The sequence below is a fragment of the Trichechus manatus genome, unplaced genomic scaffold, assembly GCF_000243295.1.
Source record: "Trichechus manatus latirostris isolate Lorelei unplaced genomic scaffold, TriManLat1.0 scaffold00029, whole genome shotgun sequence".
Classification (NCBI taxonomy): Eukaryota; Metazoa; Chordata; class Mammalia; order Sirenia; family Trichechidae; genus Trichechus; species Trichechus manatus.
Window position 1 is genome coordinate 3,075,166 of NW_004443965.1, and position 25,816 is coordinate 3,100,981.

A 25,816-nucleotide genomic window follows, 5' to 3' on the forward strand; every position below is an offset into this window, starting at 1 on the left:
TGATACCAAGAACAAGCCAAGCTAAAGTAAAAGAGATACAGCAACTTACCTCAATGGTATTAAAAAAGGACTCTATCTCACTAACAAAGGCTTCAATCCTCAAGGACTTTTCTTGTAAATTTTCTAGAAATTCTGCTAATTGAACCTAAAGAAACAAAAATTGAGATATCCTAAGTATATAACATTTGGGAAACAAACTTCAAGCAGTGAGCTCCAATTTCCTTGTAAATTTAGTATTTTTGGTGGAGAATTACTATACCATATTCACTAACAAATCAATCTTTACATTTTCTTTTTGGCTGCATGTAAACTGATAGCAGATAATTTTGTGTGATAAACAATTAGGAGGTTTATGAATGAGAGTCCCAAGCAACTTTACAAAGATAGTTTATCGTCTCGTGCAAGAGAAAGAACTTCTTGGTAAGTTAGTGAGCTCAAAGCACACTCATTTTAGTGAACTATAGATCTGAAGTCTCTCTCCTGGATAAGGTTTGGATTTTTATACATGGCTTTTTTTCTCAGATAGCAGCCTTTTTGCTGAACTGGCCCAACATACCTGAGTAGTTTCTGTACATTTTCACCAATGACCTCCAGTCTCAAGGCATGCCTGGGGGACCTGACCCTCAGAGGGTGATTAGAGTGCCACTGGGCCATAAGTCTAGCATACCAGATGATGGAACTATCTACTAAAGGGATTGAAAAGTTCTAACAATCCTCAAAGTGTTAAAATACTCAACGGGTGACAGCCAACTAAAAAATGTATAGGATAAGAGAGGAGCCATAGTTATAAACCTAGGTGTAGTCTATCTTGCTAAACTTAATAAGTAACAAAAACAATAACAGCTTCAGATGATTGATTGACTATGCACAGAATGATGAAGATGGTTGCAAGCCCCTTCAGGATCTGGCCCCTGTTTCCCTTTATAGCATTTATCTCCAGTCACATAAGCACCCAAGGCTCCAATCACACAGGCTCCATCTTTCCTTGAACGCTTTCACATCTGTGTGCCTTCTCATATGGCATTTCCTAGCTTTAGAATGCTCTCTGTGCCCTTGACTGTCAGAAGAACTCTCTCATTAAAGGCTCACCTGAGCTTCACCTTGCAGAGAAGTCTTCCCTAACCCTCCTTCTTCCACTCCACACATTTCAGGTTAGTTTCTTAGGATACCATGCTCTCACAACCCTGTACTTAAATTTGGGATCTACAGATTTAATTTTTTTATTTTTTTAATATTTGATTGTACTTCAGGTGAAAGCTTACAGAACAGATAGTTTCTCATGTAACAGTAACACACATGCTGTTTTATGACATTGGTTAACAACCCCACAACATTTTAACCCTCTAAATTCTCAACTTTTTTTTTTTTTTGGTGGAAATACACATAGCCAAAGATACGCCATTTCAAAAATTTTTTTTACATACACATTTAAGTGACATTGACTACGCTCTTCTAATTGTGCTGTTATTCTCACTTAAGATGAAGGCTTACAGGACAAAATAGTCTCCCATTTAACAGTTACTACAAATGTTGCCCTATGACAATGGTTAACAATCTCACAACACATCAACAGTATCCTTACTCTACTTTGTGTTCCCTATCATCAGCTTCCTACTCCCCTTCTGCCTTCTGGGCCTTGTCACTGGACTCCTGTACCTCGTTACTCTCATGGTTTTACTGGGCTGTCCACTCCCAGGCTGAACAGTGAACCTCGAAGGTAACTTCACCACTGAGCTAAAAGGGTGTCTGGGGGCCATACTCTCAGGGTTTCTCCAGTCTCCTTTAGGCCAGTAAATCTGGTCCTTTTTTTTTGTGAGTTAGAATTATGCTCTACATCCTTCTCCAGCTCTGTCCAGAACCCTCTGCCGTGACCCCGGTCAGAGCAGTCAGCGGTGGCAGCCGGGCACCTTCCAGCATCTACAGATTTATTTTTAAATTTCTTCTTTATATATATATATATTCTTTTCATTCTCAATGATTAGCATGGTTCCTCACACAGAATGTTTTTGTTGTGTGCTGTCGAGTCCATTACAACTCACAGTAACCCTGTATCAGAGTAGTACTGCCCCCATAGGGTTTCCTAAGCTGTGATCTTCATGGGCAGGAGCCCTGGCAGGAGCCCTGATGGTGCAGTGGTTAAGCACTCAGCAGCTAACCTAAAGGTTGGTGGTTGGAATCCACCAGCCTCAGGAGAAAGATGTGGCAGTCTACCACCGTAAGGATTACAGCCTTGGAACTCCTATGGGGCAGTTCTACTCTGTCCTCTAGGATCACCATGATCGAATCGACTTGATTACACCATATTTTTTAATCTTTATGTGAGCAGATCGCCAGGTCTTTTCTCCCACAAAGCCACTGGTGTGTTGAACTGTCACCTTTCAGTTAGCAGCCCAGTGCTTAACCTTTGTGCCACTGGGGCTCCTTTTGCACAGAATAAAAAAAAAAAAAATCAAACCCATTGCTGTCGAGTCAATTCCGATTCATAGCGACCCTATAAGACAGGGTAGAGCTGCCCCATGGGGTTTCCAAGGAGCAGCCAGTGGATTGGAACTGCTGACCTTTTGGTTAGCTGCCATAACTCTTAACCACTACACCACCGGGGTTTCCTCACACAGAATAGGAGGTGATTAAAAATTGAGAAAAATGGAAGGGAGTAAAAGAAAAAAATTGACAGCCAACAAAACAGAAGTTACCACAGTGAGGATGGCTGGGGAGGAGAAGCAAGGACCTAAATAATATGCAAATACAGCAATCAATTCCCAAATACTTACAGATGGCATACCCAGAAGATGCTAGAGAATTCTCAAGTTACAACTTTGAAAAACTAGTTTCTGTTTTTAAAAAGTTGTCAACCAACCCACAGCTGACTTAATGAAATGAAGCAATCCTCCTTGACTTTAGTTAACCGAGTTTTCACTTCCTCCTTCTCTTACTGGTTAGAGAAGATCAGAAAAACAAACTTTAAAATAGTTTTAAAGCGGGAGGTATCATATCTCCTGATTCTGAAATTTGTTTTAAATTAACAAATATTTATACATATAATTGTTTTTAATGTATAAATTTCATAAAGAGAAAGCATAATTTAAAACGCTAAAAAACAAACAACAAAAAATCCCAGCCTCCTTCTTTCTAACGGTGCCCAGTCATGGTTAGTTAATGAAACCAAGTGTCAGAATGGAGTCTACTCTCAAAGAGCTATCAGGTAAAGTTGCAACAAAATCTCACCCTAGAGAAATAGATCCAATATTAGACAAGTGGAAAAGGATTAATACGGTACGAAAAAAATGTCAAGATTCTAATTGAATCTTGATTCCTATTGAGTCAATGTGAGCCTGACAATTATTTAACAGTGACCTAACTGAATAATCATACTGAAAATTGCCAGCATTAGCAAGGCACTAAGCTGAGCAAAAGGAGTTCTGGTGGCACAAACGGTTAAGCAATGGACTGCTAACCAAAAGGCTGGAGATTCAAACCCACCCAGCGGCTCCATAGGAGCAAGACCTGGAGCTCTGCTTCCATTAAGATTAACCCCATTGCCATCGAATCAATTCCGACTCATAGTGACCCTATAGGACAGAATGGAAACCCAAAGGATTCCACGGAGCCCTGGTAGCTCAGTGGTTAAGAGCTCGGCTACTAACCAAAAGGTCAGCAGTTCAAATCTACCAGCTGCTCCTTGGAAAACCTGTGGGGAAGTTCTACTCTGTCCCATGGGTTTACTACGAGTCAGAATCGACTTGACAGCAACAGGTAATCTTCACAAGAGCAGACTGCCACATCTTTCTCCCATGGAGCCGCCGTTAAGATTACAGCCAAGAAAACCCTATGGGACAGTTCCCTGTGAGTTGAAATAAACCTGATGGCACCTAACACAAAGCTGAGCAATATGGATGCACAGTCAAGGGCATGGGCTCTGGTGTCAGACGGCCCTGGGTACCAACCGTGTTCTGTTTGAGCAAATCACTTACCCCATTTCATTATCAGAAAACTGAAAACAATGATGGGGTTATTGTGAGGATTAAAAAGATATCCTGTACATAAAGAACTTAACATAGGCCTGGCACACAGTAAGTGCTCAATTCTAATTATTATTTGAATTTGAAGATTATTCCAGTTGCTATATGGAGAAAGAATTAGCGAGGCAAGAGTAGGGAAACCACTTAGAAGGCTACCGAAAGTTAGATGGAAGTCTCAGACACTAAATGCTTGATTTCTGATAGCATCTCTGGGGAAGTAGAATATTTCTAATCACATATTCATGGATATCTGTTATAATTAACGTTTTGTCTGGAACTTTGGGGGTCCTATAAATAGTCAGAAAGAATGCAAAGTTTTTCAATTTCTAACATAAATTTTATAAATAAAAAGAAATTATGAAGAAAACAGAAAATAAGCTGTCTTACTCTCTTGGGTACTTATATAAAACTTGCACTAAAATTGCTCAATGTAATATAAATACATATTTTTTAATTTTATTTATTTTGTTGTTGTTGAGAACATATACAGCAAAACATATACCAATTCAACAGTTTCTACATGTACAATGACATTGATTACATTCTTTGAGTTCTCCAACCACTCTCACCCTCCTTTTCAGAGTTGTTCCTCCCTCATTAACATAAACGCACTGCCCCCTAAATTTCCTATCTAATCTTTTGAGTTGCTGTTGTCAATTTAATTCCATATAAATAGATCTTGAAAGAGCACAATGCTCAAGGTAGACATTCTTTACTACTTAAGCTAAACTACTGTTTGGTTTTAAGAAGACTTCAGGGGATGAATATTTTTGGTTTAAAGATTATCTCAGGATAATAGTTTCAGGGATTCATCCAGCCTCCATGGCTCCAGAAAGTCTAGAGTCCATGAGAAATTTAAGTTGTGTTCTGCCTTTTCCCCCGTTTGATCAGACTTCTTCTACAGAATCTGTGACCAAAATGTTCAGTAATGGTAGCTGGGCACCATCCAGTTTTACTGGTCTCATGGCAAAAGAGGCAGTTGTTCATGGAGGCAATTAGCCACACATTTCATATCCTCCTCCTATTCCTGACTCTCCTCTTCTTTTCTGGTCCAGGCTAAATATGTATTTTTAAAGGATGATATTGTAGATAATAAAAAAATAAATTGCGTTTTATGCTCAAAATTATATATTTTTAATTTAAAATTATTTGGCATTTCCGATTATGTTAAGGACTTATTGCCATAAGATGATAAGCCCCTCAAAGAAAATGTTGTTGTTAGGTGTGATCAAGTTGTTTCTGACTCATAGCAACCCTGTGTACAACAGAACAAAGCACTGTCTGGTCCTGTGCCATCCTCACAATCACTGCTATTTGAACTAATTGTTGCAGCCACTGTGTCAATCCATCTCACTGAGGGCCTTCCTCTTTTTCTCTGATCCTCTACTTTACCAAGCATGATGTCCTTCTCCAGGGACTGGTCCCTCCTGATAACATGTCCAAAGTACTTGAGATGAAGTCTCGCCATCCTTGCTTCTAAGGAGCATTCTTGCTGTACTTCTTCCAAGACAGGTTTGTTGGTTCTTCTGGCAGTCCATGGTATATTCAATATTTTTCTCCAGCACCATAATTCAAGGACATCAGTTCTTCTTTGGTCTTCCTTATTCGTTGTCCAGCTTTCACATGCATATGAGGCAACTGAAAATATCTTAGTCCTCAAAGTGACATCTTTGCTTTTTAACACTTTAGAGAGGTCTTTTGCACCAGATTTTTCCAATGCAATATGTCGTTTGATATCTTGACTGAGGCTTCCATAGGTGTTGATTGTGGATCCAAGTAAAATGAAATTCTTGACAACTTCAATCTTTTCTCCATTTATTATGATGTTGCTTATTGGTACAGTTGTGAGGATTTTTGTTTTCTTTATGTTGAGGTGTACTCCATACTGAAGGCTGTGGTCTTTGATCTTCATCAGTTAGTGCTTCAAGTCCTCTTCACTTTCAGCGAACAAGGTTGTGTCATCTGTATAGCACAGGTTGTAAATGAGTCTTCCTCCAATCCTGATGCCGTGCTCTTCTTCATATAGTCCAGCTTCTCGGATTATTTGCTCAGCATACATATTGAATAAGTATGATGAAAGGATACAACCCTGATGCACACCTTTCCTGATTTTAAATCACACAGTATTCCCTTGTTCTGTTAAACCACTGCCTCTTGGTCTATGTACAGGTTCCTCATGAGCACAATTAAGTATTCTGGAATTCCTATTCTTCATAATGTTATCCATAACTTGTTATGATCCACACAGTTGAATGCCTTTGCATAGTCAATAAAACACAGGTAAACATCTTTCTGGTATTCTCTGCTTTCAGCCAAGATCCATCTGACATCAGCAATGATATCCCTTGTTCCATGTCCTCTTCTGAATCCAGCTTGAATTTCTGGCAGTTCCCTGTCAATGTACTGCTACAACAGTTTTTCAATGATCTTCAGCAAAATTTTACTTTCATGTGATATTAATGATATTGTTTGACCATTTTCACATTCAGTTGGATCACCTTTCTCTGGAATAGGCATGTATATGTATCTCTTCCAGTTGGTTGGCCAGGTTGCTGTCTTCCAAATTTCTTGGCACAGACGAGTGAGTGCTTCCAGCATTGCATCTGTTTGTTGAAACATCTCAATTGGTATTCTGTCATTTCCTGGAGCCTTGTTTTTCGCCAATGCCTTCAGTGTAGCTTGAACTAGTTTCTTCAGTGCCAAATTCCTGAAGCAGTTGTACGTCAACCAATTCTAGCTGGTGCAATGACTATGTATTCCTTCCTTCTTCTTTTGATGCTTCCTGTGTCATTCAATTTTTTGCCCATAGAATCCTTCAATATTGCAACTCAAGGCTTGAATTTTTTCTTCAGTTCTTTCAGCTTAAGCAATGTCAAGCAATAAGCTTGTGTTATCTTGGTACCTGTCATGGACTGAATTACGTCCCCCAGAAAATGTGTGCATCAATTTGGCTAGGTCATGATTCCCAGTATTGTATGATTGTGTACCATTTTGTAATCTGATGTGATTTCCTTATGTGTTGTAAACTCTACCACTATGATGTAATAAGATGGATTAGCGGCAGTTATACTGATGAGGTCTACAAGATTGGATAGTGTCTTAAGCCAATCTCTTTTGAGATATAAAAGAGAGAAGTGAGCAGAGACACATGGGAACCACCAAGAAAGCAGTGCCGGGAGCAGAGCACGTCCTTTGGACCTGAGGTTCCTGCACTAAGGTGCTCCCAGACCAAGGGAAGACTGATGCATCACAGGGACCTTCCTCCAGAGCCGACAGAGAGAGAAAGCCTTCTCCTGGAGCTGATGCCCTGGATTTGGATTTGTTGCCTACTGGACTGTGAGAGAATAAACTTCTCTTTGTTAAAGCTATCCGCTTGTGGTATTTCTGTTATAGCAGCACTAGATGTCTAAGACAGCACCCCAGAACCTAGAAAAATGCCTAACACATAATGTATACCCAATAAATGTTTGTCAAACTAATATTAACTAAATGCCTGGGGAAACATTCTGTTTGGTTACAGACTAACTATTTTGCCTAAAGATGAACATATCAAATATTTGTCATTTTAAAAATTGAGAACATGTGAAAGCAAATTTAACCTATACATATTATTAATTATTTAAATGCTTTAAAGTATATTTACCTTTACAGCACTTATAGCTGTGTCAAGCGTTGAAACCTCATGGTCTTTGTGGGTGCCAGATATCTTGTCACTTGCAGAAATTGGGCTTTTGCAAGTGTAACAATATGTGTCAATCTGGGACTTTTTCGGTTCCTTTTGTGCCTTCTCAGTTACTAACTCTGGTGATAATTGGTCTTGTTCTGTCCTCTCTCTGCCGAAGTCTTTCGGTTCAGCAGGCATACTTTGTTCCACCTCCCTCACAAATTCATTTTCACTGATGTGTTCAAAGGATTCCTTTCCTTGAGATAACACATCTTCAGGTGTGGTGTCTGAACACAGTCCTTCTGATAAAATGTCTTCAGTGACCACTTCATAATTCAGAGATTCAGCAAACTCATAGTCATCTTGAACAGGGCTATTGCGGAGCCTAGCTTCTTGTGGCTCAGGCGAGACCATCTTAGGTTCTTCTTGCAGTGTTTCTTGAATGCAAGTCGCACCAGATGCAAATTCTTCCTCTGGGAAGGACACTTGTACTGGGACATTCAGACTGACCTCTGGAGTTGCATCTCCTGCTTCATTAGCCTCACTGCTAGCTTCATCTACTCTCTCCAGGACATTATGAGTGTCTTCAAATGGAATAGCATAGCTTATCTTCTGGGTAACCACCCTGACTTCCTCAGTGACAGGAGATTTCTTCTGCATCTCTACATCATCAAGTGTCTCCACATGACCTACTGATTCTCCTTCCCTGCAAACAGCTTTCTGTTCCTCTTCCAGACTCCTCTCTCCCAAAATAGTTCCAAACCTCCCCCAAATTTCTCCTTCTGCAGCTACCGGTTGGTATAAATCATCTTTGCCAATTGGTTTTTCTTCCAGACCTTGGCCTTCGTCCTTCTGAGTTACAGATGTGTCATGGAGAACGTCATCTTTGAGTATGTACTTCTCAAAATATATTCCTGTTCCATCATCAGTGTCAGAATTTCTGCTCGGAAATGATGCCTCAGAATTCACGCTGTCACCTTCAGAAACTGTCTCCCCTTCCTTCTTTTTCTCTCCAACTGCTTCTTCGTACAGATCCTTGTATAAAAATGCAAGTGCAGGTGCCTCCTCCAAAAGTTCTGGATTAATGAGTTTTGCAGTGGTAGGAAATATCTGAGTTCGTGACAAAACTCCTTCCACTGTATCAAATAAAGGCATCCCTGGTGACTTTGAGTCCACATCTCTATTTAAGCCCTTTGGAGTATCTCTGTCAGCTGATTTTTGGATAACTAAAGACTTTTGGGTCTCTGGGTGAGATAATTTGCTGTGGTCCTTTTCTGGTCCATAAAAACTTTCATCCAATTCCACCAAGTCATATTCACGTTCTAGGGCACTTTCCTCTGCACTTTCTGGGAAAGAGATAGTTTCCTCTGAAACTTCCTTTGAGAATTCCTCTTCAACATGTAATTTCTGTGGCGCCTTCTGTTTTTCTGGGTCTGGGGAGATGTTATAATCAATCAAAGTATATTTTTCAAAATAATCCTCCTCACTGGGAATTGTGGGCTGAATAAAGGCTAAATCACTATTTTCTGAATCTGTGGATATTTCCTCTTTTATTTTATGAGTTTCTTTTTGTTTATTTTCTTTCAATAATGCAACTTTTTCATCAGAAACTTCTAACTTGCTCTTTAATGTTTTATGGCAAGCAAATGCCTCACTATTGTCATGAAGTGATATGGTTTTAAGTGAGGCCTTCTCTTCCAAATATTCTAACTTATCTTGCATTTGTTCACTTTCCTCCTGATCAACTGAAGAAATAAATGCAGGAGCATGAATATTCAATATCTCACAACCTTCGGAAATGATACTGAAGGCACTCTTTTGATCTTCTGAAAGTCCAGCTGGCTTACTAGTCACCGTAAATTCATCTTTTGCATTTGTGTCTCGAGGCTCCTTGAATATTTCTTTAGTAAGAACAGTTTCATCAGTACTGATTGCTGATGCATTCATTATAAATTGAGTATAGTTGCTGCTTTCTAAAGCACGTGGTTCATTTATGTGGACATCTTCCTCAGCCTCCAAATGGTGCTTTGAAACAAAAACAGATTGTTCAGGCATAACAGTTGTATGATCTTTATTTATTTTAATAGTTTGGATTGCATGCCTATCTTGAGTCAATTCTGACTGTGGCTTTTCTTGTTTCTTTGCTGTACTAATTTCTGGAGAAGCTCCTAAAACAAGTGTTTGTGGTTTTACAGATGACAACAAATGTGGTGTTTCTAAGCTCTTTGTTTCATCTAAAGAACTATCTAAAGTCCTTTCAGATTCTTTAAATGAAGATCCTTGCTTAATGCTTTCCTTTGTGATATCTGCTGAACCGCCTTTTGACAGCTCTGACAATGTGAACTGTCCCTTTTCTTCACTGTGACCTGTCATGTCCCTGCTTGACTTTTCCAATACCAGATTGCTCTCCTCAAGTAAAGAGTGGTTATCTAATTCATCACGATAAGGAAGATCCACTGGAATGAAAGTCCTGGTTTTTTCCACCAAAATTTTCCTTTCTTCTAATGGATGTGGCTGAGTGCCTATTGCCTTTGTTTCCCTAATTTCTGTGTGAGCCTCTGAGAGCATAGTTTGTGATTTTTCAATAAATGATGTGACTTTAACTAATGAAAATGGTTGAGTATCATCCAAAGAAAGACTTAAAGAGATATTTGACTCTTCAAGCTTAGATCGGGCTACGTTCATAGAAGAAGGTGGAATTTCCTGCTGCTTTTTTTCTTCTGAAAGTACATGTGACCACTTTTCTCCTTCTTTTCCTTTCTCCTCCTCAGAACCAACAATAATTTTGGATCTTTCTTTGTGGTCTTCATTTTGACAGACTTGCAACATAGCAGCAGCTCTTGATTCTTCTAATTTAATAGGTCTAGATTCATGTGTAACTTGTGCCTTTTGTATTTCATTATTATCTTTAAGCTCTAATGGGGCCAGAGTTTCTTGTGTTTCTGCGATCACCTTCTTTTCTGCCAAGTAATGTGATCTGGTTTCTAAGTTATCTTTCTCTTCAGTTGGGCTAACAGACCTGAGTTTTATTTCCTCTTCAGAAATGTTCAGGGAAGTAGGTTTTGGGATTTCTTTCGTTAGTCTGTCTTCACCAAGATCAATTAAACTGCCTTTTGATTCTTCCACTGGTAAAATTACTGACTCTGGCTTCTCTGATTCCTTTGTGATATTTTTACTTGTGAAGTTGGATAAAGCAGATTTTGGCTGTTGTGGCACCTTATCTACTGTATCAAATGAAAAGAGTGATTTTTCTTTTTGATCATTTCTTGGCTCTTCCTTAAGAATAGAAATTTTCCATGTAGAAGGAGGAGAGATTGCTGGCTTCTGGACTCTTTTACTATCAGTGACATGAAGAGGAACCACACGTTTGGCTTCTCTCATAACCAATTTCTCACCCATGAGGGAATAGGGTTGAATTCCAAGATGTTCCTCACCATCAGCAGAAGTAGCTTCTGAGTTTATGTCCATTTCTTCTGGATACTCTAGGGTTTCTTTCTTCCCATAACCTTCACTAGATGCCTCACCGTTGGAATTTGGCTGTTTTAAGTCTTCTACATTTGGTAAAAATGCGGGTTTTTCGTTAAAGTCTTGACCTTCACTAGGTTTAACTAAAGCAGCTCTAGACTCTTCAGCAGTTATAAGTTTTGTCTCTGGTAATGGATGATCAACTGGTTTCTCAATTGCATTAAAATCAGCAGGGGCAGCTAGAATGGTACCTTTAGGTTCCATCACAGGCACTGCTTTTTCTGCAGATTGACTTGGCTTAGCTTCTAAATCTTTTTTGGCAACTTTGTTATCTAAAGTGCTTGATCCAAAAAACCAATCGGACATCCATGATTTCAAAGATGAAATTCCTTTCTTTCCCTTTTCTTCAGAAAGGACTGGCTCAACTGCGTTTGGCTGCTCAGGCAGCCTTTGCGTTACCTCAGGTGACTCTGGGGGCTTAGGTTCCTCATTAGCTTGGATTGAGGAGATGGGTTTTCTTTGTGTGGGTATTTTCACTGTAGATGTATCATCATCTACAACCTTTGATTTAGCCATTTTTGATTGTTCTAATGGCTTCTCTCCAGGTAAACGAGTTGTGGTGCTTTGTGCTTCTTTTTCATTACTTGGGGGAGATTCTGCATCTGCTGCTAGCAAATGGGCTTCTTTGGTGGAAGAGGGAATTATTTCTGACTTGATCTGTTCTACTGATGGGCCAGAAACTGGTTTCTGGAGGATTTTTTCAGAAGACTGTTTGATTTCTTCTTGGCTGTCCTCTTTGCAAGGCCTGGAAAATTCTGTGCTTGCTTTCTCCAATATCAAACTTTCACTCCCCACAAGAGAATGAATCTGCTCTCCCTCTGCTACATTTCTGTCTACACTTCCAACTGAAACTATAGATTTTGGTTCTTGGGTCAGCTTTATTTCTTCAAAAGAGTAAGTTTCAGTTGTTAGTGCCTCTACATTACCACTGGAGCTCTCTAGAGTAGATACTGGCTCTTGTAATGATAAAAGAGGTTCTCCCACAGAATGTGGCAGAACTTGCTCTCTGATTTCATATGTATGTTCTTTATCTGACAAAGCAGCCTTAAGGTGCCCTGTCATCAGGCCACTGCTGCCAGAGGAATCCTGCTGCACAGATCCTAGGATTCTTTCTTCATGATGACTGGGCAAATCTCTTTCTGGCTTTTCCAGCATCCAATTTTCATCCTTTGGAGAAATAAGAGGCTCTTTCATTTCTGTTTCTTTAACATCTGTCAACTCAGTTGTCACAAATGATTTTGATTCTTCCAAAGGCAAATTTTCTTTCATAAAGGAAAGTTGTTTACTGCCTAGATCTTGTTTATCTGCAAAAGAGCTGCTTACATCAGGCGATTTGGCAGCTTTATCTGAATAAAGTGCTTTTCTGGGCTTCTTTTGTTCCACAAGGAGGTCAGAAGAGGGGATCTTTGATGGTTCTGTTATACTCTGGGGTACATGGAAGGAGTCAGGTTGGCAGGTTTCTTCATTTAGTTCAGTTGAAATATCTCCCATCACTTGTGACTTCAAGTCTTCTGTTGGTGGTAATGGGCTTATTTCCTGTTTTTCTTCTTTTTTAAAGTCGGTTAAATGGTTCAATTCCTCTGATAATCCTTTGAAAGAAAATGTATATGGCTGCAGATTTTCCAGATTTTCTCCTTCAGTCAGACAGGTAGATGCTTCTTTTGACCCTAAGCTAACTCCCTTAGGAGAGAAAGGCTCAATTTCTTGATTCTGAGTTTCCTCCCCAATGCACGATGAAATCTCTGAAATTTTAGGCATTGTAGTAGGTGTTGGGACTAAATCTTCTGGCACTAAATTTTCCAACTTGGGAGAAGAACATGGTATTTCCTCATTTTTGCCTTTTGGAATCGTCTGCTTGGACGCAGGAGACACATTTTGTAATGAAGGAAGCTCAGTTTCTTTTTCCTTTACCTCACCATCTAGTTTGGGTGAAAGCAAAAGATCAGGTCCTAATACCTCTGAGGAAGAGTCCTTTTTCTGTGATAAAATCAAATGTTCAGAGTGAAGGACTGCAGAAAATGAAAGATCTTGTTCTTTTTCTACCCTTGTTTCTTTAGATATATCTGAATGCACTGGTGAAGATGTTTTGGTTACTGACAACCCAGGTTTAATTTCTTCAGTTTCTACCTTTGATAAAATAGAGTGCTCTGATATAGAGGATACACTTGGAGGTGAATCTAATTTAATTTCCTTCTCTGCTTCTGACCAACATTTGGATGCAGTATTTTCAATGGGAGAAGAAGCACCTTTAGCTGTTATTTTTTCTTCTTTGGGAATTGAATGTTTGTCTATAGATGTTACAGGTGGTGGTAAACCAATTCCTAATTCACTCTTTCCTACTTTTGTTAAGATTGGATGTTCAATAGGGATGGTAACTGGTGAATCTGGTTGGATTTCTTCTTTTGCTAATTTGATTAAACTTGAATCATGCGTAGTTACAGATGCCGTGCTTGTGGAAGAACTGGGTTCAACTTCTTTCTTTATTTCTTCTGGGAAAGCTGAAAATGCTGGTGCGGGTGGACCATATTCAACTTCCTTTTCCACTCCTGATGAAGATGAATATGGAACTTCAGGTGTACCTGTTATTTTAGAATCATGTCTAATTTCTGTTTTCATTGCTGATGAAATCTCAGGTCCAGACAAGAATATTTCCTTTAGAGGTGACTGTGGTTTTATTACTTCAGGCTCATTCTTTGACAACATTCTCTGTTCTAGTTCAGATGCCACAGTTGGAGCTAAATGGGGCTTGACATCCTTCTTTGGCTCATCTACCAACTCAGGCACAATTGAACATTTCATCCCGGACTCTGGAACAGTTGGAGGCTGAGGCTTCATTTTTTGATCCTGTGATACATGTGCTGTAGCTGCTTGAAAATCAGGCACAGTTTCTTCCTTCCTGACTTTCGACAAAGCCATCTGTTCATCTGCAGCTTTTGGAGTGAATGATACTTTGAGCTCCTGTTCTTTCTTAATTGCATGGACTGAATCTGATGATATTGAATACTGAGATGCAGGCACAACAGGTTTGGCTTCTTCCTTTACCATGGATGATTTTGCAGGTAAAGAAGCAGGTGTTGTAGCTACTGATGAACTAATCTTAACTTCTCCCTTCCCTGATTCATTGGTTAAATATGGCGGAATCAAGTCTTCATACTCAGGCACCAAAGCTGCTTGAGTCTTCCGCTTCTGTGCCAAAATAAGATATTCAGATACAGATGTTGAGGTTGTTTCAGCATCTGGTTTAATTTCTACCTTCTCTGCTTTATTCGTTAAGGGTGGTAGACTCAAATCTTCAGGTGCAGACATCACAGGAGAAAGTTCATCTTTTTGTTTCTGTGATAAACTGAGATGCTCAGGTATAGGTGTAGAAGCTGTTGATCCAATTTCTTCCTCATCTGCTTCTGGAAAACAGGAATATTCTGAAGCTGACATTGCAGTTAACAGTGAATCAGGCTCAACTTCATTCTCCTTTGTTTCTGGGACTCTGTATGGTGGGATTGAAACTTGTGATGCTGAGTCTGGAGAAAAAAGTTCAGCTTCTTCAGTGTCTTCATCTGACAAAATAGTATGATCAGATGGTGATGTTAAATATATTGGAGAATCACGCTCTAATTCTCTCTTCTCTGCTTCCTGAGTTGCATAGGGTGAAAATGAGAATTCTGACGCAAAGGCAGAATCTGGAGAAAAAGGTCCAATGTCTTCTTGTTCTTGTTCTGGTAAATTCATGGGTGAGGAGGCACCTTTTAGATTTAAAGGGGATCTGTGGACAATTTCTTCCTTCTGTGACTCCTGTGTTACATGTGACGATACTGAAAATTCAGAAGCAGAGGTGGGAGAGGCTGTGTACCGTTCCATTTCTACTGTCTCCTCTTCTGATAGGACCATGTGTTCAGACGGGGTAGTTGAAGGTGATGGGGACTGGTATTCAGAAGTTGTTTCAGTTGTGTATGGTGGGAAAGAATGTTCGGATATAGGAGCCACATCTGGGAAATATGGTCCAATGTCTTTCCTCTCTTCTTCTGACAGAATCATGTATTCAGAAACACCTTTAGATTTGAATTGGGATATATCATCGATTACTTTCTTTTGAGATTCCTGAGTTTCACTTGGTGGAACTGCATATTTGGAAGTCATTGTTGAATCTGATGTGAAATGCTCACTTCCTATGTCTTCTTCTAATAGGACCGCGTGCTCCAATGTAGCAGCTGAAAGTGGTGGTGACTGGCATTCCAGAGTCCTACTTGTGTAAGGTGGAAGGGAGTATTCAGATACAGAGGACACATCTGGGAAACACGATCCAATGTCTTCCTTCTCTTCTTCTGACAGAATCATATGCTCAGAAACACCTTGATATTTGAACTGGGATATATCACCGATTACTTTCTTTCGAGATTCCTGAGTTTCATTTGGTGGAACTGCATATTTGGAAGTCATTGTTGAATCTGACGTGAAATACTCACTTCCTATGTCTTCTTCTTCTGGTAGGACCTCATGTTCCAATGTAGCAGCTGAAAGTGGTGGTGACTGGCATTCCGGTGTCCTACTTGTGTAAGGTGGAAGGGAGTGTTCAGATACAGAGGACACATCTGGGAAATATGATCCAATATCTTCCTTCTCTTCTTCTGATGGAATCATATGCTCAGAAACACCTTGAGATTTGAACTGGGATATATCATCGATTACTTTCTTTTGAGATTCCTGAGTTTCATTTGGTGGAACTGCATATTTGGAAGTCATTGTTGAATCTGACGTGAAATGCTCACTTCTTATGTCTTCTTCTTCTGATAGGACCGCATGTTCCAATGTAGCAGCTGAAAGTGGTGGTGACTGGCATTCCGGAGTCCTACTTGTGTAAGGTGGAAGGGAGTGTTCAGATGCAGAGGACACATCTGGGAAATATGATCCAATGTCTTCCTTCTCTTCTTCTGACAGAATCATATGCTCAGAAACACCTTTTGATTTTAATGGGGACTTACGGTCAATTGTTTTCTTCTGTGACTCTTTCAATGCATGTGATGGAATTGAATATTCAGAAGCAGATATGGAATCTGGTGTGTAACACTCACTTTCTGAGGCCTCTTCTCCTGATAGGACCATCTGTTCTGATGTGGCTATTGAAAACAGTGGAGACTCACATTCAGAAGTCTTCTCAGTTGTAGATGGTGTGAGAGAGTGTTCAGACACAGAGGCCGTAGCTGGGAAAGAAGGCTTAAAGTCCTCATTCTCTTCCTCTGACAAAACTGCGTGTTCAGATATACCTTTCGCAATGGGTGGAGAAACTGGCTCAATTTCTTTCCTCTCTAGTTCATGGTTCAAATCCTGTGGGACTGAGTACTCTGACACAAAAGCAGACTCAGTAGAAACAGACTCATTTTCCTCTCTTTCTTCCTCAGAGAACACTACTTGTTCAGGTGTTGATGTTGTCACTAATGGTAGAATAGGCTCCTCTTCTTCCTGCTCCACTTCAGGGGCCAAACGTGGCGGGAAGGACTCCTCAGAAACTAACGGACTTTCTGGGTAATTAAGTTCTATGAGCTCTTCTTCTACAAAATTAGAATCTTCAGGTTCAGGGGTAGCAGCCAATGGTAGGCAAGTTTCTTTTTCTTCTTTCTTTGGTTCTCCTAACACTAGAGGCTCAGGAAGAGAAATGGGTGGCTCAGGTGTGTTTTCTTCCTTATCTTCTTTGATACCATGATGGGGAGGGGTCAGCTGTCCAGAGACTGGTTCTGCCCTTTCTAGTGAAGTCAAGTCCAGCTGTTCTTTCTCTGTGCTAAAATCTTCCTGAATGGATGCTGCCAGACCTGGTGAAACTGTCTCCAGAGAATCCTTCTCTGCCTCCAGTGAAATGGAATGGTCAGCAGAAAACACTTCTTCCTTCTTTACTTCATCAGCTAAAGATGGTAAAACTAAAGTGTCATTCTTTGAAATTATAGTTACTTGTGAATCAGGCTTAAAATCTTCCTTTGCTGTTTCCAATAACACAGTTGTAGATATATCGTGTGTAAGAGAGGAAGGCTCTATTTCACAGGTTTTTGCTTCATAGCTTGACTGTTGTGGCACTGACTGCTGAGAGCTGAGTTGTATTTCTTGTTCTGCTGTATCATTACTTGAATAAGATGAAACTGTGTGCTTGGCTACAGATGCTACATTTACTGGTGAATCAACGTGAATTTTCTTTTGATCTTCATTACTGAACAATGAGGTTAAGGATTTTGATCCTTTGGAGAGTGCACCTATCCTGGGTGGAGCAAGCTCTTTTTCTTTATCCTCTTTTATGATTGGGGTTACTAATTTGCCTGTTTTGGAAACTACGTTAGAATCACGATTGCCCAAATCTGGCTCTAGACTAATGGATGCATCCTTCCCTTTCCTATAATGTATTTCTTTAATTACATAACCCTTTGGCAATGTTCCATAAAATTGTAGAGGAATTAATTCTTCTTTAACCGAATTAAACATCTTAATTTTATATTTTACTGTTCCTATGTAGACTGGCCTTAACACTAATGGCTTGTATTCTTTGTATATTGCCCCGGTAATAGGAGGTGTATTGGAGGCAGTTTTCTTTTTTCTCGTTTTATCATAAATACCAATAGATGACTTCTCTTTCTCAATTTTTAGTGCTTGGCCTTCTGAAATTAAAGGATTGTCTTTTGTGCTTACTGGAACATCCTGGGATTCTAAACAATGTCTTTTTTTGTTGCCTTTCCGTCGCAATGATGGTGAGCCATGTTTTGACTTACGTGTTCTTTTCCGAGACTTTTTAACTTCATCCACAATAAATGAAACATTCCCTGGAGGAGAATTCACAGTCGACCCTTCCAAACTACATACACCAGAAGTCTGACTTCCTTCTGAGGCCCAGGGAGTGGAAAACCTACTTGAGTTGGTCTCCCAGGTTATTCCACTATCTTCTCGTTGAACTGTCACCATGGAAAAGGAGGGGTCAGATATGATACACTCCTGTTTGATCTTGCTCTCTTCATCCTGGTCTGATAACCTATAGTAAATAATAATAATAAGTAAATATCATAATTTTACCAGGTAATGGATAAATGTGAGATTAAAATATAGAGACTAATACTGCTATCTGGATCAAAAACAAAGAATTGAAGCCAAAATACCAAATACAGTCACACACTCAGGCAGGAATGAATCAATACCCTCAAAACTCAAAAGAAGTTAAAGCTCAATTCACCACCTATCCTTATCAAGATTGCCGTCATGGTCTCCCTGTGGCTCAGCCAGTCACTCAGGTGCACCCTCTAGTCACCAGGACCTTCAGAATGGCTCTAGCATCTATCCTCTATCTGTTACCACCATCATCACTCTAACTTAGCTATTTATCACTTCATCCCTAAATTATTGCCAGTAGATTCCTACATGGTCACACTTACCTCCTACCCACCTGAACCTCCAACCCATCCTATCTTTCCAGTCTAGTTTTATGAAAAATTTCCATCATGCTACTCCCCTGTTCAAAATCCTCAGTAAATTCTTTATACTTACAGAAGAAAAAAAAAGTTCAAAATCCTTAGCTATCTGCTCTTTATCTGGCCGTATTTCTAAATACCCACCTCTACCCATACATAGTAAAATTCTGTTCCAACTGTATAACTCACTGTCCAGTGAATATTTCATGGAAACTTTGAGTCAGGGTCATAAATGGAAATCCATTATTTAATGTATTTAAAAAAAAAAAAAAAACCCATTGCCATCAAGTCGATTCCAACTCATAGTGATCCTATAGGACAGAATAGAACTGCCCCATAGGGTTTCCAAGGAGTGGCTGGTGGATTTGAACTGCCAACCTTTTGCTTAGCAGCTGAGCTCTTAAGAACCACAAAAAATGTCAGCCTTCTGTGCTTTAATTTCCTCACCTGTAAAACACGGATAATAAATAACAGAGCCCACCTCATGGAGTTATAAAGATTGAATTATTTAGCATATATAAATTGCTTAGAAGCAGTGCCTGGCATGTAGTAAGTGTTCAATAAACACTATCTGTGTTCAGGCCTGCCATACAATCACTGGACGAGAGATCAAGGGAGTCTGGGACTGGTCATTTTTAACTGCTAGAGGTGTTTGGTCTCCTTGGACTGTTCTGATGTCCCCTAAAGAGACAGCTGGCTTTGGCTGCCCCTTTAGTTGCCATTGAGCCCCTGTCTCAGACAATACAGCACTCTTCTTATCTGGACTTTCTTCTGCCGCCTCCTCACTTGTTCTCCTGCTGTTTCCACATCTAGAATGCCGATCCTCATCTTACTCCACCTCCTCTGCATGTCTAAATTCTATCTACTTTTCAATAACTAGTTTAAAACTCTCCACTGTTACCATTCTTCAGCAATTCAGCAGTCATATTTGCCACCACATCATAAATATTAAGTTTAATATTAAAATTTCAAAGGCTATTTCCTCCCAGGAATATGGCTGCAATTTGAGATGATTCCAAATTATTGACTGGTTTTATACTTTTTTACAACAATAAAGACAAAAACACCTCTATGTTAAACCCACCAAGTACAAGTATTAAAGAATTTTAAAAGACAGACAGAATTTAGGTCTTTACAAATCCTTTTTTTTTTTTTTAAATCATCAGTCACTGGACACACTTTAGAATAACTAGTAGGGAGCTTTTTAAAAATACTGATGCCACCCTAGCATCAAAGACCTAAATGTAGGACCTAAAACCATAAAACTTTTAGAAGAAAGCATAGGGGTAATGCTTCGAGACCTAGTCTTCAACAGTGGGCTCTTAGCTATGACATCAAAAGCACAAGCAAGTAATAAAAGACAAAATAAATAAATGAGATATCATCAAAATTAAAAACTTCTGTACATCAAAGGACTTTATCAACAAAGTGAAGAGACTACAGAACGGGAGAAAATTTAGGGGAACTATATCAGATAAGGGTTTAATATCCAGAATATATAAAGAACGCCTACACTTAACAAGAAAAAGACAAACAACCCAATTGAAAAATGGGTAAAGAGCCTAGATATTTCACCAAAGAGGATATATAAATGGCCAACAAGCACATGAAAAGATGCTTAACGTCATTAGCCATTACTCATTGCCATCAAGTCGATTCAGACTTACATTGACCCTATGGGACAGAGTAGAACCGCCTCATAGGGCTTCCAGATGTACTCTTTACGGAAGCAGACTGCCACATCTTTCTCCCTTGAAGCGGCTGGTGGGTTCGAAGCTCCACCTTTCAGTTAGTAGCTGAGTACTTAACCATTGCGCCACCAAGGCTCCTGATCATTAGCCATTAGGGAGGTGCAAATTAAAACCACAGTGAGATACCACTTCACTCCCACTAGGATGGCTAAGTTTAAAAAAGGAAAATAACATGTTGGTGAGGATATGGAGAAATCAGAACCTTCATCTATTGCTTATGGGAATGATATTGGACTCTGGAAAATGGTATGGTGGTTCTGCAAAAAGTTAAATATAAAGCTACCATATAAACCAACAATTTCACTGTTAGATATATACCCAAGAGACTTGAAAGTAGCAATGCAAATAGACACATGTACACCAATGTTCACTGCAGCACTATTCACAATAGCCAAAAGGTGGAAACAACCCAATTGTCCATCAACAGATAAATGGATAAACAAAATGTGGTACATACATACAATGCAATATTACTCTACCATAAAGAGAAATGAAGTCCTGATACATGCCACAACTTGGATGAACCTTGAAAATATTATGTTGAGTGAAATTAGTCAATCACAAAAGGACAAATATTGTGTGATTTCACTAATATGAAATACCTAGAATAGGCAAAGGTATAGAGATTAGAGTTTAATAGTGGTTACCAGGAGTGGGACGAACAGGGAGAGGGGGAAATCACTGTTTACGTAGCATAGCTTTTGTTTATGGGGATGGAAAATTTGGCAACAGATATTGATGATGGTTGCACAACACGATTTATGTAATTTTTTTAATTGTACACATAGAAAATGTTAAATTGGTAAATGTTATATTCTTTATATTTTTACAGCAATAAAAATGTTAAGAAATATGTCAATGCCACCCCATGCTCCTCCCCACAGAGACTCTGATTTAATTGGACTGGGGAAAGATCAGGCATTGCTATGTTTTTATGTTGTAAAAGCTTCCTGATGATTCCAACATGTATCCAGAGATGAAAATCACTGGCCTAAACAATCCTACCTGTCTAGAGACTTAAATAGTGCATGCCTTTCTTGCTTACTCTGAACCCTTCCTGGTTTGTCAGGTTTGGCTGAGGGTCAAACCATGCAGGTAGATTCTATTCCTGTTTGTTATACTGCAGAGCTTATCAAGCGTCACCTACAAAGGGAATATGGATGTGCTGAGATACCAGTCTTCTTCACTCTTAGCACAGTCAGGTGGGACCTGGGGCAGCCAGAGCCCCTGAGCCCCTAGCCTGCAACTGCTAGCAGCCTCATCCATTCACCCCAGTGTGCTATAAATAAAATCATTTTCTATATATGCATATTGGAGTCCTGGTGATGAAGCGGTTAAGAGCTACAGCTGCTAACCAAAAGGCTGGCAATTCGAGTCCACCAGCTGCTCCTTGGAAACCTATGGGACAGCTCTACTCTGTCCTATAGGGTTGCTATGAGTTGGAATCTACTTGACGACACCAGTTTTGGTTATACATGTCATAAATGAAAAGGGCTGAGAAGCAGTAGGAAGAAGTGATTTTTTTTTTCCTGGCAACTCTGCTCTCACTTATTTGCTTTGGTATTAAACTACTGAACTTAATTAGGAATTAATACCTTATCTTGGTCCTGGATTGAATCTTATTTTAAATTATTTTTTTCAGACTCTTTTACATATTAATTAAAACAATTCCTCAGAATTTTCAACTCCTACTGCTCCTTCTCCATTCTTGTAACTTAACAGATATGGTCATTAGATGCTGTCGAGTCGGTTATGACTCATAGCAACCCTATGTACAACAGAACGAAACACTGCCCAGTTCTGCGCCATCCTCACAATCCTGGCTGTGTTTGAGCCCATTGTTGCAGCCACTGTGTCAGTCCATCTCGTTGAGGGTCTTCCTCTTTTTCACTGACCCTCTACCTTACCAAGCATGATGCTCTTCTCCAGGGACTGGTCCCTTCTGATAGCTTGTCCTAAATACAAAAGACGAAGTCTCGCCGTTCTTGCTTCCAAGGAGCACTCTGACTGTATTTCTACCAAGACAGACTAGTTCCTTCTTCTGGCAGTCCATGGTATATTCAATATGCTTCACCAACACCATAATTCAAAGGCATCAATTCTTCTTCAGTCTTCTTTATTCATTGCCCAGCTTTCGCATGCATATGAGGCAAGTGAAAACACTATGGCTTGGGGCAGGCGCATCTTAATCCTCAAAGTGACATCTTTGCTTTTTAACACTTTAAAGAGGCCTTTTGCAGCAGATTGCCCAACACAATATGTTTTTGATTTCTTAACTGCTGCTCCCATGGGCACTGATTGTGGATCCTTTCTCCATTTATCATGATGTTGCTTCTTGGTCCCGTTGTCAGGATTTTTGTTTTCTTTATGTTGAGATGTAATCCATACTGAAGGCTGTGGTCTTTGATCTTCGTCAGTAAGTGCTTCAAGTCCTCTTAGCTTTCAGCAAGCAAGGTTGTGTCATCTGCATAACGCAGGTTGTTAATGACGCCACGTTCTTCTTCCTATAGTCCGGCTTCTTGGATTATTTGCTAAGCATACAAATCGAATAAGTATGGTGAAAGGATACAACAGAAGCAGGATAAAATTAAAAATTAGGGTGATGACGTGTCTGAGAAGTCAGCATTCTGAATGCCCACGATTATAATAGCATTACAAAAGCAATTATAAATTCAATTTAGAGCTAATTATTGATTGTAAATTCAGTGTGCCCAACCAGAGAAGTTTTCATTACTAGCTGGAATGAATTCATGAGTGCTTAGCAGCAAATGCTCATAAGAGCATTTCTTGTGAAATAGTGGCCATAAGAAGGTTGAGCCCTACTGATGTGGGTTCACTCAATCATTTGCTTATTCATTCACTCAGCTCTTTCTTCATTTAATAAATGTGTACTGAGTTTAGATAATAGGGATACAAATATGAAGACACAGGACCTTCTCTCAAGAAATTCAAAATCTAAAAGAGAGGCAGAAGTAAACATTGCAACACAGTGTGATAAGTACTATACAGAAGATATGGTGACAATATAAAGAAAGGAAGACTTCACAGAATAAAGATACTTGAGTTGGATTTTGAAGAAAAAAATAGTGAGTTTGCCAAATGGAGGAGGAGTGGAGGTGGGGCAGGGATATGGAAGTCCACTGAGGATAAGGAGGTCATTCCAGCAAAAGGTCACAGGATGTGCAAAATGTACACACAAATAAATAAATCTGGCTCACAGAGAGATTCAAAGCGTTTGGGGATGTGTATGGATTACTGGAGAGGAGCAAAAAACGAGAAGAATGACACAGCCAATGACAATCAGAGAATGACTATATTACCTGTTGCCATCAAGTCGATTCTGACTCATAGTGACCCTATAGGACAGAGTAGAACTGTCCCATAGAGTTTTCAAGGAGTGCCTGGTGGATTCGAACTGCCGACCTTTTGGTTAGCAGCCGTAGCATTTAACCACTACACCACCAGGGTTTCCACTGACTGTATTAGTAGCATTTAAGTTCTAGTAAAGGGAAAACATAGGGGAAAAAAAAAGAAAACAATCAAATTTTAGCTGGTGATAAGTGCTATGCAGAAAAATAAAACAGGATAAATGGTATGTAGGTGATGGCTATGAGTCTCAAAAGTCTCAAAAGAGGCATTTGAGCAAAGACTTGAAGGAAGTGAGGGGGTGAGCATGCAAATAGTAAGAGAAAGAGAGAGTAAATGTACTGAGATGAGGTTGTGTATGGCATGTTCAAAAAACAGCAAAGATGGGAATGCACTGGAGCAGAGCGAGGGACAGAGTGGGAAATAGGAGATGAGGTCAGAAAGGTAGTTGGGAGCCAGTTCAACTGGGCTTGTAGGCACTGGAAGAGTTTTGATTTTACTTTGAATTAGTTGGTCAGTCACTTGACTGTCATCCTGCTATCTTCTAAGCTAAGCTGGTTGGGTCCCTCTACTTCCCCTGCCCTACCCCAACCAGGAATTTGAATCTTAAGCAGAGTGATGAGTTGCCTGAAAATCCATGGTACCTAGACTATAATCGGTCTTTCTTGCTCCCTAGACACAACTGAGCACTTCCCTGGTTCTTGCCTGGTTCCCCAGTGTCTTAGTTATTTAGTGCTACTATAACAGAAATACACAAGTGGATGGTTTTTAATAAATAGAAATCTATTCTCTCACAGTCTAGTAGGCTAAAAGTCCAAATTCAGGACTCTGGCAGAAGGCCTGTGTCATCAATCTTCCCTTGGTCTAGGAGCTTCTCTGTGCAGGAACCTCAGGTCCAAAGGACACGCTCTGCTCCTGGCACTGCTTTCTTGGTGGTAGGAGGTTCCCATGTGTCTCTGCTTGCTTCTCTCTTTTATATCTCAAAAGAGATTGCCTTAAGACACTATCCAATCTTGTATATCTCATCAATATAACTGCTGCTAATCCATCTTATTACATTATCGTGATAGAATTTGCAACACATAGGGAAATCATAGCAGATGATAAAACAGTAGACAATCATACAATACTGGGAATCATGACCTAGCCAAGTTGACAAATCTTGTGGGGAACACAATTCAATCCATGACATCCAGTCTCCCATTCATTCTGTGAACTTCTTAAATTCACTCCAAGAGATTTCCATTTTCTGTTGTTTCTTTGCTTGCTGCCAGAAATGGTTAACTTATCATCAAATTAATTTCCTTTCCTACAGATAGTTCACATTTCCCAGCATCCCTTGAATTAGATGTAGCCAAGTGACTAAGTTCTAGCCAATGGAAAATGAGCATTAGTAATGTATGGTATTTATAGGCCAGTCTCATAAAAATCTCCCAAACATGATCCCCCATACTTTTCCCCTTCCACAGCTTGAAGCATGGCAACATGTTGAAGATTGTAAAGCCACAACAGGTAAGATGCCTAGGTCCCTAAGTCACTGCTTAGATGAGAATTGCTCAACCAGCGAGAGAGGAACTTCTATTATACTAAGTCACTGAGATTTAGGGGTTTATTTCAACAGCTAGCGTTATCTTATCTAATACAAACCCTTATTAATACACCTCTAAGTCATCATTAAACATCTCACTCCAACATTAATCACTTGTATTCCTTGTCATAGAAAACACTTTGATATACACACACACAGCGTACACATAATTTTACTTACACAGATATATGAAAACGTTCTTGTTATAAGAGATTAACCTAACATAAATAAAGTCTCCCTTAGTGTCTGGGGTCTTAAAAGCCTGTAAGCAGCCATCTAAGATACTCCACAAACTCTAACAGCACCGAAAAGAGAAATTCACAGTTGCACAATAATACTAGGAGACTTCAACCACCACTCTCAGTAAAGGACAGAACAACTAAGAAGAAACTCAACAAAAATACAGAAGACCTAAAGGGCACAGTCAACCAACTTAACCTCATTAACATATATAGAACACTCCAACCAAC

The 25,816-nt window shown here is 39.6% G+C and overlaps 1 protein-coding gene across 1 annotated transcript in view; it reads right to left on the minus strand.

The window, feature by feature from the left end:
- CMYA5 (cardiomyopathy associated 5) overlaps nt 1–25,816 on the minus strand; it is a 103,911-nt gene that overhangs the window by 54,163 nt on the left and 23,932 nt on the right. The window contains exons 2-3 of the mRNA XM_023729471.1: nt 7,663–18,208; nt 50–145 (exon numbers count right to left, since the gene is read on the minus strand). Of these exons, the coding sequence (XP_023585239.1) occupies nt 50–145; nt 7,663–18,208 (10,642 nt within the window). The remainder of the gene's footprint in view (nt 1–49; nt 146–7,662; nt 18,209–25,816) is intronic.